The sequence below is a fragment of the Salarias fasciatus genome, chromosome 6, assembly GCF_902148845.1.
Source record: "Salarias fasciatus chromosome 6, fSalaFa1.1, whole genome shotgun sequence".
Lineage (NCBI taxonomy): Eukaryota > Metazoa > Chordata > Actinopteri > Blenniiformes > Blenniidae > Salarias > Salarias fasciatus.
The window spans coordinates 39927246-39945750 of NC_043750.1; the positions used below are offsets into that span (position 1 = coordinate 39927246).

Below are 18505 nucleotides of genomic sequence, written 5' to 3' on the forward strand. Positions count from 1 at the left end.
CTGTGAGCCTAGTATGTACATTTCAACATTTGACACTCTGATGATAAGTCGAGAAACAAATTCATTGTTATAATCTGTGGACCCCCTGAAATAGCCTTGGCCACCCCCTGGATAGAAGTCTAGCTCCGCCACTGAGCATGAGGGATTGTTTGAATGGTAAAATTACTATCATAAGGGCCTCCCCCCTACTGAGACCCACGCTCTGCCTCTGGCGTGAACAGTTTCTGAGAAAGTTCTTGAATCAATTTTAAAGTCACCAGGAGTTTCAGGTTGTTCAGCAAAGTCAATTCCAGAGCATGAATCGCAAAATTCGTGCAAAGAGAAGCAACTGAGGACGATTTCAAGGCCTTTGTTAACTTCATGATGGAGTGCAGTTTAATATTTAAGTTCAATTCAATTCAGCTTTATTAATAAAGTCCCAATTACAACATAGTCATTTCTAGACACTTTTACAGAGAAGACACAACAGATCCACATGAGCACACACTGTGGAAAGGAAAAAACTGCCTTTTAAAGGGAAGAAACCTGCAGAACCAGGCTCAGAGGAGGTGGAACCTGCAGAACCAGGCTCAGAGGTGGAGGCTTTCTGCTATTCCAGTTGGGGTGAGGGGATAGAACGGGAGAAAGACTGAACAAACAGATAAATGTCTTGTATCGACTCAGCAATGCTCCACTCAAGCAGGTGGATCAAGATCAAGAGAGTTCATAGACGACAAGAGAGAATATTCTGATATCCATTTATTGATTTGTTTAAAAAATAGTCAGTGAATTTATGAGGCGTTTAAAAGAAAAAAAGAGATGAACAGCTCAGTCATTTAACAAAAAACTGAACAGTTCAACATGATGAACGAGGAAGAGGAGAGAGAAGAAGAGGATGAGAAGGAGGAGAAAGGGGTGAGGAGGACGAAAAAAGGGAAAGGGTGGGAAAACGAGGAAGGGAAGAGTAGGAGAAAAAGAGGAGGGAGAGAAGGAGGAGGAAGGGGAGCAGGAGAGGTGGGGGAAGAGGAAGAGGAGGAAGAGGAAGTGCCTGGCAGAGAAAACGGAGCAATCGAGCGGGTCTGCGGGAGGAGGAGAGCCGGGAGGAGCCGCCTTCACTCCGCTCTACTCGTCGGGACTACCCGGGCTAACTTTAGCTACATGTGCTGAGGTCGAGGGGGAATCATCGCCGCCGCCATGCCGACTGTCACCCTCCCGCCGAAGGAGAACGCTCTCTTCAAGAGGATCCTGGTGAGCTGTCCGCGGGGCTGCGGAGCGGCAGCGGCCGCCCCGGGGGCTCCCTGCGCGGCTGCCTGTCAGCGCGGCTCCCCGGTGTTAGCATTAGCTTCGGGGTGTTAGCGGGGATGCTCGGCGGCCGCTTCTGGGGCTCCGCTGTGTGGCGGATTGCCAGCACGCTCCCCCGGTATGAGTATTAGCTTCGGTTCGCCAGCGAGGCTTGAAGGCGGCGGTGGCCGCTGTTGGTGCTCGGTCGGCGGCTGCCTGTCAGCGCGGCTCCCCGGTGTTAGCATTAGCCTCGGTTTGTTAGCTTTCATTGAATGAGGGGAGCTAGCCCGGCCTGATGTGCGCTGTCACTGTCACGGTTATTACTCATTATGTTGTCACTCTGACAGACCTTTAACCCCCCTTTTAAACTTAAAACTCCACTCATAACCTGAACGTGAACGACCCCAAACAGCCAGTTTTTAGTGGAAGGCTTCAGCGCTTAACAAGCATAACAAACAGGTTAGCACTGTGATGCTAACATGCTAACACCCGCTTAGTTGCACTTTTTTCGCTCATTGAAACATCTTTACAAGCATTTTGGTATTTGCTCGTGTTTCGTAAAGCGAGTGCATTGAGAACTACGCCTTCTTTTCTGTTTAAAGGTTGAAGTTTGTTTCCTGGTCCCTTGGACATTTGGCGTTACTTAATCGGCTAATGCTAGACGTGCAGGGGGTTATGGGACTTTAGGGGGATTTCAGCCTCAATCTGCGTATAGGGGACATTTCCCTTCATGCATAATCATTACCTGTGCAGGTTTGGTTATGCCAACCTGAGGTGAACGTGCTTGAAAATAAGGGGAAGCTGTGAAGGGAAGAACCGGGGTGTCTGTGTCAGCAGATGCGCCTGAGGCCTGCTGAGCCTCAGCCATGCAGCTCTGCATCCCTCTTTCTCTGCACGCTTCATATTTCCTCTAGCAGACGTGATTCACCCCAGTCCTGTTGTATTTACCTCTGGAGCTCTGGCAGTAATCCAGATGCTTGCACACGCTGGTTGCATCCTGCACTTCTGCAGGCACTCGGGCTGTTTTGTTTACTACTTGGACATCAGTGAAGCTCTTTCCAGGAACCGTGTGTTCTTGTGGGCTGTGATCACCTCAGCCGCTTCATGTAAACATCTTTGTTTCTAAGAGCAGGCATTTGGGCGATGTTTGCCTGGACGTTGGCAGGGAAACCAAACCTGTGACCTGCACCTGATCTTGTAAAGTTTGAGCCTGTTTTCTGCTGCATGCCTCAGGGGGAGAAATGCTTTTCCCCGTTTAAAGCTTTCACTCCACAATGTGAGGGTTTTCTTGTTTAAGAGTTGAAGTTACAGTCATTTTCTGAGTGAACCCAGTGCCAAACAATAGCTTTTCACCTTGTTACAAACCAGACGATGGATGTGGGGCTTTACAGTCTGGTGGATTGTGAATGAGAAACCCTGAATAAAACTTTTAAGTGGTTTGGCTCTCTGTACTGGAGCGTGGACCACACCTCGTCCCCCCAGGATTCCCCTGCACAATGTTGGAATCTGGCCAACCTCCAAACTCTTGAGTGACAGTCGGCTGGGATGAGTTTCCGCTGTTGCTTCGCACCATTAATCTAAATGAAATGCTGTTTATCATCAGGAGGCCATTACAGCCCTGTGATTGCGTGGAAGCTGCTTTGCTGCATTTGGGTTTCAGGACAATACGTGGTGTTTGACCGGGCGTGCTGGATTTAGGCTGCATCAGCAGATGATAACACTTGTGCTACAAGCTGATTAAAGTCAACGGAATCACATGAACAGCAAAGACACTTTAATGTGGAGTTTTCTTGCAAGAATGAGATACAGATGTGAAAACCAATGAGGTTTTGATTTAAATATCTGACCGCTGCTGGTGCAAACAGAGGCTGCAGGTTTGTCTGATAAGTATTTTTTTTTTTTTTTTTTTTTTTTTAGATTAGTACATGGTTAAAAAAAAATGTAATTTATAGATTTCATAATCCAGTGTGACGCAAAGCAGAAGTTCTACGCAAGTGGCTTCAATTGATATTGATGCTTCATGGCTTGTTCTGTTTCGGAGAAGATTACAGAGTTTTGGAGTTTTCGTATGGATGGAAAACTTTTAGGAAATTCTCTGAATCTGGACTTAGAGTGTAATGAATCTGTTCAAAATACAGATCACAGAAAGCTGAAAGCTTTCACAGAAAGCTTGTGTTTCCGTGCTCTGTGCACTCAATCGACTGACAGAGAAGGAGTTCTGTTAATTTCACTTAAACAGAAAAAAAAAATGGAGCCTGTGTGCTCAGCTCAATATGAAACTTTCTCCTGGAGAAGTTTGATGGATTTAAGTGTTTTGTTCAGAGTTACCTGAAGTGTGATGGCTGCCTCTTTAGAAAGAACCGTGCACTTCTACTGAACCTTTGAAACTCTGTTGAAGCTCTAATAAATCTCCCCCAATTTCAGAGTTAAGAAGTTTTAATCTCAGCATTTCGGAGGCTTTAAAGACAGGAACCGCTCTCGTCGCTGTCGTCTCTCCTCCGGCTGTGAGCTGGATGAGAAAAGCAGCAAAGTTCAGGAAGTAAGCGCCATATTAATGTGATTTAAACATGGACGCAAATAATTGTTTCAAAAGTGACCAATCAGCGTTTTCATTTCCAGCTGATTTTAATCTGCTAAACTTAATCTTAAACACTTAATTTTGGAATCAGAACTTTCAGAACACTTTAAATTCTCTGGCATTTGAAATAATGATTAAAAACTAACAAAGTGGGAGGGAAAAAAAGTAATTATTCTTTTATAAAAGTTGGAGAGCAAGATGTTATTAAATACCTGATACAAGGCGATCAGCCATAACGTTGAGACGAGTGAGGAACACAGATTCTCTGTGGGATGGATAGGACGGCGTCTTCGCCTCAGAGCTGATATTCAGAGCAGGGAAATGTGCGGCCGGCGGGGAGTAAAGCTGTGACCAGCCTCACCAGATCCACCAATCAGACTGAAGCTGGTGGAGTTTCCTGGAGCTGCAGAAGGACGGCCTGCCCAGTATTAGACGAGCGGTCATAATGATGTGGCTGATGGGTGCACAGCACAATGGTGTGTTTGTGTGACTTTGTGCCGATTCAGCAGCTTCTGAGCTCGCTGCCTTGCAGCTTCCTGCAGTCCGACGCGTGGCACCGCCGATGTCGGTGAGAGTTCAGGTCCCTCGCAGGTCTGGAGGCCGGCTGAGTCTCAGCATGTCTCCACACACACACACACACACACACACACACACACACACACACACACACACACACACACGGTATTAGCCTCAAGTGGAGTTCACACAGAGGACGGTGTCGGTGCAGCGGGACTGTCTTTTTTTCTTCCTCTGTGGTGTTGAGCTGCAGGTGAACCTGCTGTCATTGGTTGAATTTCATAACCGACCTCGGCGCCCAAATGTGAGCTGACGTCACCCCAGTTTTTTTTTTTTTTCCCGTCTTCTTCACCATTAGCAAAGCCGTTGGTGGGACAACGAAATGCCATCTGCCAGCTTAACTCTTCTGGTCTTACACACACACACACTCCCTGACAGCCAGTGATCAGCTTAAAAGCAGAGGTGGTGATGGGCTGTTGATTGTGTAACCGCATACCTAAATATAACTTTAAGGCAGAGACGGTCGTTCCACCAAATTCTTCAGGTAGCGAATTCTCCTGTCATGAGGCAGAAGTCACATTTATTGTGTACGTCAGGGCCGATCTGCTCGGTCTGGGTCTTTCTGGTGGCAGATGATGCAGACGTGCAGTGGAAAACGTGAGAACGTGCTGCTGTTGGGCTGTCGGCAGTGGAAGCCACACCAGTTCGAGTCCAGGCTCGAAGGCGTTTCTGTGCAGTTTGCACTAGGGGTGTCAACGTTTACAATTTTTTTCTACACGTGTAACCGGTTACATGTGACGTAGGAGGTTTGTGATCTTTTTCTATCGCAGTTGCACTATCTGAAGATTTCAGGCAACATCATGACCCCAAAAACATGATTTTTTGGTTAAAAAAAAAAACAAAAAAAAAAACGAAGGGGAGTAGGAGGAAAATGACGTGTACATGGTTATTGATTTTTCTAAACGGTTGTGATTTATTATCCGTTTGCACGTGTAGGTGTTGACACCACTAGTTGGCATGTTCTGCGTGTGTCTGTGTCGGTTTTTGTGTTTGGGGCCACAAACAGATTAATTTCATCTTGAATGGTCCGGACCAGTAAAATCGAACTATAAAAACTAGGGATGTGCGAGTACCGATACCAGGTATCGGTATCGGGCCGATACTGGCCTTATTTCAAGGTATCGGGTACTCGTGAAGGCTACCGATGCCAGCCGCCGATACTCACGGCAAGAAAACCCCACACGTAGTAAGCCCTCCTCACCAGCAGTTGGCGGTAGTGCAACCGAATGGGATGCAAGCTGCCGACACACATGAAGGAGGAAGAAGCTCCTCTCTGGAGCGCTGACAGGCGCAGGGCTTCACTGCAGCGGGCTGACTTCTCCATGAGTCTCATCCAGAGCAGAGACAACAGGATGAGTTCAGAACGGCTGCTCGTCTCACCAAAACTCCGCCGGTGTGGAAATTCTTTTATATAAGTAAAAACGAGTCGAGCTTTGCAGAATGCTAACTCTGCAATGCTAAAATTGCTAAAGGAGGTGCGCGATGTTGTTCATTGTTTAAACACCTCAGGGCGAAGCTTGTGGACGAGAGTCTGACGCTGTTGTGCTGGAAAAATAGAAAACTCCGGCAGCAACTCGACGGCAAACTCTGCAGAAGACCGAGAAACTGAAGAGCAGAGATCCGAGAGCAGCACAAATAACACGAGCAACTCTTTAAACCCGGGGGTTGTTCTACCTTTGACTTTAGTTCATTAAAAAATCATTAAAATTAGTACATTCAAAAACCTTAGTTTATATGAAGTGTAAAACTCAGAGAAAACTGTTTTATCTTGCACTTAATTTCATTTAAATAAGTGTAAACTCAGTGTTGTTTGTTTTATTTTTCAGACTATTATTTTGGACTTAAACATAGTGCCTGGGCTGCCTTTTTATTAGAAATAAAATTCATTTTCAAAAATAATCTGTCATTGCATTATTTTAAATTTTATATATATAAAGTATCGGTATGCAAGTATTGGTATCGGTGAGTACTGAAGATGAAGTACTCGTACTTGGTATCGGTCTGAAAAAAAGTGGTATCGCACATCCCTAATAAAAACCCTTAAAATTTAAAAGTAAAATACAGAATTTTCTCGAAAAGACGAAGCCAAACATCTGTTACTCACTTTTTGAACAACGCCATGCTCCAGACCATCCGCCCGGCTCTCCTGCTTCTCCCAGGAAACGTGGAAGCGTGCGAGCGCGATCTCCTCTTCTCCGGGCGTGCACGGCTCTGTTTACAGTTTCTGCAATCCGCCTCGCTCATACATAAAGCTTGTTTTCCGAAACAGTTACAGTTTCATTATGTCAGACTCGCCATCGGTAAGTACGAGCTCAGAAGCTCACCGGCTACATAAACACTCTGAATGCGCAAAAGGGAGAAGCTGATTGGGCGCAAGCACGTAGAACCGCCTTACGAAAGCAGCTCGTCAGAATGATTGACAAACAGACCCACCAGTTATTTAGGTGATCCACCCAGAAATCAAAATCCTGTATTACACCTTTAAGTTTTATTTTGGTTTTCATGCAAAGTATTCCTGAATAAAATGTTTCTATTTTTACAAAATCAAGTCACAACTGGAGAAAATGACAATGGAATCATGAAGCCCACTTTAAGAATAAAGTGAAAAGTCTTAAAATCTTCTCCATTTAAAAAAAAAAAAAAAAAAAAAAAAAAAAAAAAAAGTCAAATTTGCTTGGCGATTTGTCCGGATTGGAGCCTCTCACAGCCCCGATTCAGCCCATGGCCCTTATGTTTGATACCTCTGATCTAAAATGTCCCAGAAGTTGGACGTTGGACGGTTAGTGGGACAAAGTGCTCTGAAAGACTGAGTTGTGGTTACTTCTGGATCTTTCCCCTCAGGATGTCCAGGTTTCTGTCGGGTGAGACCCGACACGTGCGCAGCTGTGCGGCACATCAACGTGCACGCACCGACTCGTGTATCCGGTGCTTTATTTTTGGAGCCACTAATGTGTCCTTAACGCCTCCCGTGTGGATAAACGCCATTCTTTACCAGCTTTCACTTCACACTTGCAGCTTCCTCTAATTTACTGCGGAGCGAGTTGTGCAGGTGGAAGAAAACTAAAGGTTAATGAGCGATAAGCGTATTGTCCCGTCAGATTCGCCCAGCTGTAGCTTTGTGTGGTTGTAATTGCCGCGTGTTGGTTTGGGAAACGACTTGTTTTTGCTGTTTTGTGGGGCGAAGTTAGCCTGAAGCTGGAGGGCTGCCGCTCCTCCGCGCTGACGCTCTGTCTCTCTTCTGCCTGACAGCGATGCTACGAACACAAACAGTACAGAAATGGGCTCAAGTTCTGCAGACAGATCCTGTCCAACCCCAAGTTTGCCGAGCACGGAGGTAAGCAGCCGGGCAGGAGCGGCAGCGGGAGCTGCCGGCAGCCGCCGCCGTCTAACCTGGAGTCTCCTCCCTGCAGAGACGCTTGCCATGAAGGGCCTGACCCTGAACTGTCTGGGGAAGAAGGAGGAGGCCTACGACCTGGTGAGACGAGGCCTGCGGAACGACCTGCGGAGCCACGTCTGTATCCTCACCTGGTTCTCACACACCTGGCAGCGCTCGACAGTGAAGCGTTCCCTCAGTTGTAACACTCGGTGTCGTCAGCAGAGCGTTTCAGGCCCGTCAGATGAGAATCATTGAGCATTGATGAGTGTTAAATTAGCTTTAGCATCAGATTCCTCTCGGTAAGACTTTGTCAGTGTTGTGACGGGCGAGCGGCCGCAGTCAGCTGATTTCCTTAACTCGCCGCGCCACCAGGCTGGCACGTGTACGGCTTACTGCAGCGCTCCGACAAGAAGTACGACGAGGCCATCAAGTGTTACCGCAACGCTCTCAAGTGGGACAAGGACAACCTGCAGATCCTGCGAGACCTGTCCCTGCTGCAGATCCAGATGAGGGACCTGGAGGGCTACAGGGTGAGCATGGCGGCTCCGATCGGGTCAGCGCTTCCTCCTGATGTCTTGACCCTGACCGACTAATCCCAGTTTTGACAGGAAGAATTGTCCAGTGCAAGAAGTCTGAAATCCTTGTGTTAAAAAAAAAAAGAAGAAGAAGAAGAAAAAGTAGCAGCAAATTTCTCTTCCATCGATTCCGTGATGAATGGACCTCATGAATGCATAGTTAGCCTGATTATTTTTGGGGTTTCTGTTTCTACTGTGTCTGTTTCTGAAACTTTTGAAAACTTCCAGTTGTTTTCACCAAATGTTTTCAAGTTGAGCTCCGTCTTTTTTGTTCTTAACATAATTTTATTGTTCCTGATACATGAATGGACGTCACATGAAGGAAATATAGTGAAAAAACCAAAGAGAGGCTTCATGCGTGAACAACATGGACCAACATGAATCAAGACAGTCGAGCAGCAAGTCGACGCCAATTTGAAAAAAAAAAACAACTCGTTTGTCTGCATTGATGAAATTTGATAGGATTGTTTTTTTTTTTAATAAGAAAAAGGAGCAAGTCAAGGTCAACAAAAGATAGGACAGTAATCGTAACTTGAAAAGTGACTGAATGTCGACATTTGGGACGGGACGACCAGGCGTCAAGAAACACTGGATCACTTTTCCATTTTGTTGATGATCTGTTTCCCTTTAACCTGAGAAGATCGGAGGAACTTACCTGTTCTCAGAGCTCAGTAGGAAGAGGAGATATTCAGATGTGTTTTGGGTTCAAACATCCTGGTTTCCAACGGAGGGAATTGTGGTCAGAAGACTGTTGGAAAAATGAGCCTGAAGAGAAATCTTTAACCTTCACCACGAAGAAATCAGGTAAGACGGAGTGAATGATTTGTGAGTGCTTTGTTTCCTGTGTTAAGAGGTCAATCGGTCAGAATCACGCCACTTAGTATTTTTTTTGTCAGTTTTTAAAAGGTTTTTCATCTCTCCTGACTCCTGTTCCAGATTCAGAATGGATCTGGAACCACGAACAGATCAGCTCTCGGACGGAGCAGAGACCTGATCCACGAGGTTCAGAGTGACTCCAGGATCAGGAGAACCTGGATAATCCTTCATCCATGGACCCAGAAGTGACTTATTTTTTTATTCCTGCAGTGTTTGATGCTATTTCTTTGTTTAAAAATAAACTTTCAAATGAATGAGAACATGTTCCATGTCTGGATGTATTTCTTTAAATTAGCACGATCATAAAATGCAGGATTTCTGCAAAGAAAGAAGTCATTTTGATAGGAAGATGAGAGAAAATCACTAAAGCAAAAGTTTCCTGCGCAGGCACAACACGGTCATGGTAAATGGACATTAACAGTGTTTTCCTCCAGAGTATCATGAAAACGAGGCCTAAAATGCAAACGGACACGATGAACTTTTAATAGGCTGAAGCTAGAATAAATAGCTAGAATCACGAGGCTGACTAAATGAGAAGTCTCATTCCTGTTAGGTTTTTATAAAGTCAAAATAACTACTTCACACCATTTTCTATCAAATTCCGTCAGACTTTGTGAACTCAGATTGTTGCAGACGAGGCAAAGCAACGTTTTAGGGGTGGATTATTCCCTGTAAGGAACCAAATGGAGCGCAGCTCTGTTGAAGCCGCTGTATTTCTGAGTTCCCTTGAAGAAATCAAACGGTGCGTTTGGTGAATGAAGTTCCCTGAATGCACCATCTGCCGGCGGTCCCGGTGTCCGGCGTGGATCCGATCCGGAGCGGACGGAGAGGATTAGCTGGCAGATATCAGGTTGCAGTCGGGCTCCACAATGTGGAGCAGCTCTCCTGGGACTCGGCTCGGGACGGAGAGGCTTTTTTAGTGCGAGGTACCAAACGGCGAGATGGAGAGTGAGGCTCGGAGGATTAAGAAAAGAGGAAAATAAGGATGAGGGAGGTGATGTGAGGGTGTTTGGTGTTTATTTTAGTCCTGTGTGACTCGAGTGCGTCCAGCCGTCGGCCAGAAGGTTATGAGCGCCTGCCTGACGTGGCGCGGCCGGCGATGGTCAGTGAATAAACTCATCTTGACATTTGTCTTTCTTTTTATAGGAGACGCGGTACCAGCTGCTGCAGCTGCGTCCGGCCCAGCGGGCCTCGTGGATCGGCTACGCCATCGCCTATCACCTCCTGGAGGACTACGAGATGGCTGCCAAGATCATCGAGGAGTTCAGAAAAACCCAGCAGGTGAGGCGCCGCAGTAAAGCCCCGCCTGCCGCCCGCCTTCAGACCCCAGCATCTGTCTGCAGCCTCGCCTCACGTGTGCTCCCGGTTCTCTTTCCCGCCCAGACGTCTCCGGACAAGGTGGACTACGAGTACAGCGAGCTGCTGCTGTACCAGAACCAGGTGCTGCGGGAGGCGGGGCTGCACAAGGAGGCCCTGGAGCATCTGTCCAACTACGAGAAGCAGATCTGCGACAAGCTGGCCGTGGAGGAGACGCGAGGTCGGTCACTCCAGGCTCAGCAACCTTCTGTTGGACTTTCCTGAAGTGTTGAGAAGAATTAATTTATTTGACTGTGGTTGAGTTTTGTCCTCTGACTCGTCCACGTCTCGGTGTCTCCGCAGGCGAGTTGTTCCTGAAGCTGGAGCGTCTGGACGAAGCCACAGAAGTTTACCGCCGTCTGCAGGAGAGAAACCCGGAGAACTGGTCTTACTACCACGGCCTGGAGAACGCAATAAAACCCAGTACGAGCCGCCTGTCTCTGAGCGAACACAGCGCAGCCTCTGATGGACTCTCGGTGGTGGTGATGAACGTCGTGTTTTAATTTCCAGGCAGCGTCGAGGAGAGACACAAGATCTACGAAGAGGCCTGGGAGAAGTTTCCGAAAGGACTCGTTCCTCATCGGCTGCCGCTCAACTTCCTCTCTGGTACATCCTGCTGCCATACGATGCCGTTCAGCGAAAAGACACACAGAGAGTGTTAATGTCATCGTACAGGCAGAGGAAGCCATCATGGTTTAATGTATTTAGATTTGATTCATTGTTGGTAGTTTTGTTCACGTTGACTCTTACTGCTCAGGCTGCGGCGCCAACTGGTGTAGTTTCATGTTTCCATGACTACGGCGCATGTTGACATGACAGCTCTGTGTTTCCCGGGTTAACAGGAATCATGACTCTAGGGATTTTTCTTTACTTTGTTTAATTCCATGTATGTGATTTGATTGTCATTCAAAGATTTCTGATAGTTTTTTTTGTTTTCCTGTCTCTTTGCAGGTGAGAAGTTCAGAGAGTGTATGGACCGATACCTGAGGATGAACTTCAGTAAAGGCTGCCCGCCCGTCTTCACCACACTCAAATCGCTGTACAACGACAAAGAGAAGGTGAGGGCCCTGCTGAGACTCCAAGTCTTAAAAAGCTTCTGCACAAAGGAGGCCGAGCTGAGCGACGGACTCAGACTCAAGTCAGGAATATTCCCTCTGTGACGCCGCCGTCCTTTTAGCGGATGAGCTGATGACCTTTGTCCTCCTTCTCTCTGCAGGTGGCAATCATCGAGGAGTTGGTGGTCGGATATGAAACCTCATTAAAAAGCTGTCGACTGTTTAACCAGAACGGTGAGGAGAGCGTCTGAAACTTCAGAGAAGGTTCTTTGTATGTGGAGCTATTCGGTTTTTTCTAAGCTGTGTGTCCTCGCTGTCCTCCAGATGACGGGAAGGAGGAGCCTCCGACCACGCTGCTGTGGGTGCAGTACTTCCTGGCTCAGCACTACGACATGATCAGCCAGCAGACTCTGGCTCTGGAATATATCAACGCCGCCATTGAGAGCACTCCGACAGTCATCGAACTCTTCCTCATCAAAGCCAAGATCTACAAGGTGACGCTCCGGTCTGGTGCTGGAGGAGAGCCGCCGATGCGCCGCGGTCTAAAGCCGGGGTCTGTTTGCTCCCGCAGCATGCTGGGAACATCAAGGAAGCGGCCCAGTGGATGGACGAGGCCCAGGCTCTGGACACCGCCGACCGCTTCATCAACTCCAAGTGTGCCAAGTACATGCTGAAGGCCGGCATGATCAAGGAGGCCGAGGAGATGTGCTCCAAGTTCACACGGGTGAGGAGGCCAGCAGCACACCCGGCGGCTGAGACCACATCTGTCTGATTCACTCACCTTGTCAGAAGTGTCATTGTCCTCCTCGCACGCCGGCTGACACTGCTCGTTTTGACAGGAGGGGGCGTCGGCCGTGGAGAACCTGAATGAGATGCAGTGCATGTGGTTCCAGACCGAGTGTGCGCTCACCTACAAAGCCATGAACAAGTTCGGAGAAGCCCTGAAGAAGTGCCACGAGATCGAACGGGTCAGCTTTCACACCGAGACCGTGGACTGGCCGCCGCCGACCCTCGTGTTAAAACCCGTTCGCTCTCCCCTCAGCATTTCGTGGAGATCACGGACGACCAGTTCGACTTCCACACGTACTGCATGAGGAAGATGACGCTGCGCTCCTACGTGGACCTGCTGAAGCTGGAGGACGTGCTCAGGATGCATCCCTTCTACTACAAGGCGGCCGTCACGGCCATCCAGATCTACCTGAGCCTGCACGACAACCCGCTGACGGACGACAACAAGGAGCTGCAGGCCGACACTGGTCAGTCCCGTTCTCTCAACCTGTTGGTGCATGCATGCTTGTATGGTTTCTTTACGTATTTTAGTGAAGAAATGTCAAGCTTTGTTCTCAGAAGAGATATTTGCACAGCTTTTCTACAGTGGAAAAAATGTTGATCTGGAACCGCGAAGCACATTTGACCTATAAAATTAGGCTGATGAAGTTTCGTCATAGTTTCGATGCACAAACAAAAACTATATCTTATAATGTATTTAAAATATTAACTTCAGTTCATGATAGTGAACATTTTCTGACAATTGGACCTGTTTTTCTGCCTGATTTTAACAGTTTCATTCCTCTTTTCAAGCATTTTTTGTGGACAATTTTCAAAGTTTAGCAGTTTTAACTATTGTGCCTCTTTAAGTAGTTTTGTATGCATTTTCTTCTTTTAGAAATTCTAGACATTTCTGGTTTTTTAAGCTATTCTTCTAGAAAATTTTCCTCCATTTTTTGTGGTTTTAGTTTCACCTTTTGTTTGAATCCCTTTTAAACCAAGAGTGACAATTCTTGTGTAAAAGTACTCAAATATTTATTCACGTTTCATGTTGTGAAAGCTTCGTGGAGCTTGTAGGTTGCAGACACGTGAGCTAGCATGTGAGGCTGCCATAATGGAAGTGTAGAAGTGTTTTTTGTTTTGCTTCAGACAGCTGTGAACACTTAAAATCAGCATCTGTTGATCCTCGCTGCATTGCAGTGTTGTTAATTGTGGCAGACTTTCATCTGCTGATCAGTGAACATGGAAATCAGTCCAACTTTTAATCTGGCAGCTTTCACATCTTCATTAATACACGCTCTCCCTTCAGATAAAGATGACTATGGCCCACAGCTCTCACCTGACAGGAAACTTTTTAGATGTTTAACAAACTCTTTGCATTGTAAAAGATGTATTAAAGGAACATCTTGTCACATTTACTGAGCGATTAATGCGACTCTTCCCGCCTTTCTGCAGCCAACCTGTCGGACAAGGAGCTTAAGAAGCTAAGAAACAAACAGCGAAGAGCTCAGAAGAAAGCTCAGCTGGAGGAGGAGAAGAAGAACGCAGAGAAGGAGAAACAGCTGAAGAACCAGAAGAAGAAGAAGGAGGACGACGACGAGGAGATCGGAGGACCCAAAGAGGAGCTCATCCCCGACAAGCTGGTCAAAGTGAGCGAGGAGGACGACGGGCGCGGCTCCTCCCCGCAGATCCACGCCGTGCTTGACGAGTGTTTTCTCCTGTTTCCCGTTTCCAGGTGGAAAATCCACTGGAAGAAGCTGTGAAGTTCCTGATGCCCCTGAAATATCTGGTGAAAGATAAGATCGACACACACCTGCTGGCCTTTGAGATCTACTTCAGGAAAGGTGGGCAGCGGCGCCCACAGACCGGCCACGTCTGCTTGAATCTCTTCTTCATCCACCTGTTTTCTCCTCGTAGAAAAATACTTGCTGATGCTTCAGTCTGTGAAGAGAGCGCTGGCGATCGACCCCGACAACCCATGGCTACACCAGTGTCTAGTCCGCTTCTTTAAAGGAGGTATGAGCTGGATCCCCGGTCAGATCCCCCCTCTTCCTCCTCCTCCTCCTCCTCCTCTTCATCCCTCTGATCGTCGTCCGTCCTTCAGTTTCAGAGAGCAAGGAGCTTCCCGAGGTGGTCCGGACGGTGCTGAAACAGGAGATCACCCGGCTGTTCGGAGACAGCAACGCTAAGAGTTTCAACCAGGCCTACCTCAGCAAACACTCCAACTCCATACCGCACCGCCTGGCTGGTGAGCACGAGGCTGACGGGCCTGACGCAGCGCTTTCAGTCGTCCTCATTCAGAAATGTTCAGGCCAGCTCACCAGAGAGCCTGGTCTGCAGTACCGCGTTGTGCCACAAGATGGTGCAGTGAGTCGCCTCCCGTCTTCAGAGGAGAAAACGTCTAACTCTCAGTAAAACCAGGAAGTTTTCACATAGCCTGAGATGATGATCAGTAAACTCTGTAAAAGTGCCTCGGTGCTGCCACCCAGTGCTCCAAAGTGGAATTTCTGAAATGTTTCAGAGCCAGCGACACGTCTCTCAATCGGAGGGTTACAGGTTTCATTCTCCATCTGTACTCACGTAGGAGTGTCCTTGAGCAAGACACTGAACCCCAAACGGCACTCAGTTTATCCACTGGGCGTCGTGCATGGCAGCCGCCTCCTTTGGTTTAAAGGAATTTCTCTCTTTTGTTTTCTAAAGAATCTATTATCTGTGATTGAAGCAGAACCTTTGTCATTCGATCTGGCTCACTGTTCACCCTCAGTATCAAGAAAAATCAGTCATTTATCTTTGTTCAAATAAGGTGCTGTTTGAGTCTGATCTGCAGAAAGATTAATGACAGAATGAACAGAAAATGGAAAATCCTCCCGTTTGGCTTCACTGTAATGTGAAATCAGAGGTTGGAGGTCCTTTCATGAGGGCAGTTTGAGGGTAAAAGAGTCTGACGTGATCCGGCCTCACTCTTCTGCCTGCAGCTGCCAAGATGATGGTTTACCTGGACTCGTCGACCGAGACCAAAGCTGCAGAGCTGGCCGCGGCGCTGGACGAGTCTCTGGAGAACCGGAACATCCAGGTGAGCCAGCGGTGACCTGGGAGACACAACGTGACTCCAGAACTACCAGAAGAGACGTCACTTCACCGCGTGGATCGACTGATGTTTAAACGTTTGTCCGTGTTTTCTTCCAGATCTGCACAGAGGTGCTGGAGTGTCTCCGCAGCGGCGTCCTGGGCGACTGCAAGGAGCAGGCGGAGTCGTACCGCGCCGAGTGTCACAAGCTTTACCCCTACACGCTAGCTTTCATGCCCCCCGGCTACGAGGAGAACACCAAGATCGCCAACGGCGACGTCTCCACGGAGACGGAGGAGCTGGCCAACGAGATGTGAGCGCGACGGATGGAACGACGGCGACGCGTTAAAAAAAACAAGAAAAAAAATGGAAATGGGCCGAGTACGGAGCCTTGTGGTACGCCTGGCAGCCTTGTTTTGTAGAGCCGGGCGCGGGAAGCGAAACGGGGGCTCGGCGCCGCCGGGTCGGACCTGGAAGGGCTTGACTCTGTCCCGGATGGGTGATATTCAGGACTGTGTGAGAGAGTGTGTATGAGTGTGTGTTTGTGTGTGTGTGTGTGTGTGTGTGTCAAGACAGAGAAAGAGGGGGAGAAGAGACAACACAGCGGACATTTCACGTTATTTTAACACAGCTGAAGACAAACGATGCAGAATCTGAACACAAGAAGTCAAACTGTGACGAAGGAACACAGACTGTCGGTGTTCCTCGCCGCCGCCCGAGTGTGACTCACCGAAGGAATCCGTGACGGGACGCCGAGTCGTACGGCGTCTCCGGATCCGCCGTCACTCTCCGGCGAGCCGCGGACCTGTGGGAGGACGGTTCGATCCCCGCAGGCAGAGAGGGGGCGGGGCCTGGTCAGAATGTGAAGCCTCTCTGGTGGAGCTCGCTGCTGTAGCACCCAACAAAAACTGTAGTGTGTGTGTGTGTGTGTGTGTGTGTGCGCGCGCGCGCGCGTGTGTGTGTGTGTGTGTGTGTGTCGGTCGCTCCTTCTCAAATACACTGCTACTCCTGACTTCTTCGGTTTCTTACATAGCGGGGAGAGGCGGGTAGACTTAAGCAATACTGTAGACACTTCCTGTCTGTGACGGACGCTGGGCGATCACTTCCAGGCGTGGCTGCAGCGCTCACACCCAACCAGCAGGTGGAGCCGCTTGTTGTTACTGTTGAAATCGTCCTGGTGTTCAGAGACTCCGAATGGTCAGACGAGCCTCTGCACACCTCTGGTTCCATGAACTCTGCGAAGCGGCGTCTCTAAAGGTCAAAACCGCTCATTGAACGGTGACGGTTGTGAAATAAACGTCTGAATTTTAATTTCCTCTGCAGCCTGTTGAAGGTTTTTTTTTGTTCCAGTGATCTCTTTTCTTCCCCTTTTGCCTCGAGTTTGGGTTCAAATGTGAACGTTGAAATCGGAGGTGGTGATGTATATCTCTGGAGTTTTGTATTAAAACCAAAAGGAAAAAAAAAAAGTGTGTTTTCAGTTTGTGTGAACGTTGTGGATGGTGGCAGCGTTTTCTGCCGGTTCTGTTGGAGTCGACTCGTTTAGTTTCAGGTCTTCTGATCTGAAGAATGAACCTTGACTTGGACTCTGGTTCCAGATGGTTCCTGCGCTCGATTTGCAGCCTGTCCGTCAGTAATCCATCCTGGATGAAATGTTTGATTGGATTCTTTTTTTTTTTTTTTTATCTTGGAGAAAGGTCATTTTATCCTCATTTATCGAAGGCTTGGATTAGCCTGTCTTCAAATAGAACCTGAATTATTGCATGCAAACTCAATGCTCTGGAAGTCCACTAAACAGGCTGTACAGTTTATCCACCAGCAGGGGGCAGCACTGTCTTCAGTGATTCACTGAAAGCCTGTTACTTTTTTTATTCATGTCTCCTGAATTCTATGGTTCTCAGATGTACAGTGTTTTAGATTCAGTTTTTAGCTTCAAGAAGAAAGAAATCTGTTTTTGATATAATTCATATCCTAAAGTTATCGTTCTGATGAGAGAAACATTTAACTTTGGCTTTGATGGAAAAACCTGCAGTAAAAATTAGACAAATACTTCTCATGACTCTTTTTAAACATCTTCAAATTAGAAGCTGGTGTTTAAAATCAACATAGTTTTTTTTTTTATTATTATTATTTTGGGTTGCAGAAACAGCCACTGACCTCTGGACAGGGCTGAGTGTCTGGAGCCAGACTTCCAGACAAGAACCTGGTCGACAGAAACTGTGCAGGAAACTGAAGACCAGACTGAATCTGGATGTAAAGTAACACAACGGCTGAAACTTCTGCGAGTAACATCCCACTAAACTACAACTTCAGTAAAATGAAACTTTGAAATATTTCCTTTCAGTTGTGTAACACACGTCAATGTGCTAATTTTAGGGCTGCGCAATATTTCTAATAATTTATTGTCATTGTGATGGAAATGCAGAATATACATAATGAAAAAGACTGATTAAACTGCTATAATTGATGTTTCCACAGGAAAAATGATTTTAGAAAATGCATCATATGGACCAGGGGTGCCAAACACAACACTCGTAGACCAAAAACTGGCCTGCAAGAGGCTCCAACCCATCAAACCGCCAAGAAAATAGTGAAAACTTTAAAGAAAACATTTATCTCTTTAATCAGAACGATGTGAACTGATGAAGTAATGTAATGTTCAGCAAATAGAAATCTGTTCCACACTCATGTTAAAAACACTAAGTGGAGGAATTAGGAAGAGACTGCAGCTCTTTTTGTGTCCCTTCTTTAACTAAACATATATTTTATCTCCTCTGAAAGCTTTAAACATGCTCAGGAGCTGTTTTAAAGTTCCACACTGCAGCGTGACTCTGCTGTGTCACACATGAGTGTTTGTCGCAGCCTGAAAATTCTGTGGATGGCAGAAAGTGTGTGTGTGTGTGTGTGTGTGTGTGTGTGTGTGTGTGTGTTCTTGTATTTCTATCCTTGTCGGGGCCAAATGTCCCCACAAGGATAGCAAAACGTGGAACGACGTGCCTTGTGGGGACCTTTTTCCGGTCC

The 18505-nt window shown here is 47.3% G+C and overlaps 1 protein-coding gene across 1 annotated transcript; it reads left to right on the forward strand.

Moving 5' to 3' along the window:
* The first annotated feature begins 1011 nt into the window (after window positions 1-1011).
* On the forward strand, window positions 1012-16953 carry LOC115390723 (N-alpha-acetyltransferase 15, NatA auxiliary subunit). The gene is made up of 20 exons (XM_030094704.1): window positions 1012-1227; window positions 7664-7748; window positions 7825-7929; window positions 8163-8320; window positions 10388-10522; window positions 10625-10778; window positions 10901-11020; window positions 11108-11203; window positions 11549-11655; window positions 11814-11886; window positions 11977-12146; window positions 12224-12376; window positions 12492-12620; window positions 12695-12908; window positions 13876-14069; window positions 14156-14264; window positions 14338-14436; window positions 14525-14668; window positions 15396-15493; window positions 15607-16953. Exons 1-20 carry the CDS (start codon window positions 1174-1176, stop codon window positions 15802-15804), a joined length of 2595 nt encoding a protein of 864 aa, XP_029950564.1. The 5' UTR covers window positions 1012-1173; the 3' UTR covers window positions 15805-16953.
* Window positions 16954-18505: the final 1552 nt, after the last annotated feature.

What these genes read in the sequence shown, in the direction of transcription:
- LOC115390723 (XM_030094704.1), top strand. Translation starts at nt 1,174, where the DNA reads ATGCCGACTGTCACCCTCCCGCCGAAGGAGAACGCTCTCTTCAAGAGG. An exon ending in TCAAAGCCAAGATCTACAAG is followed by an intron (nt 12,147 to 12,223) that starts GTGACGCTCCGG and finishes TTGCTCCCGCAG; the next exon opens with CATGCTGGGAACATCAAGGA. An exon ending in GGAGCTGCAGGCCGACACTG is followed by an intron (nt 12,909 to 13,875) that starts GTCAGTCCCGTT and finishes GCCTTTCTGCAG; the next exon opens with CCAACCTGTCGGACAAGGAG.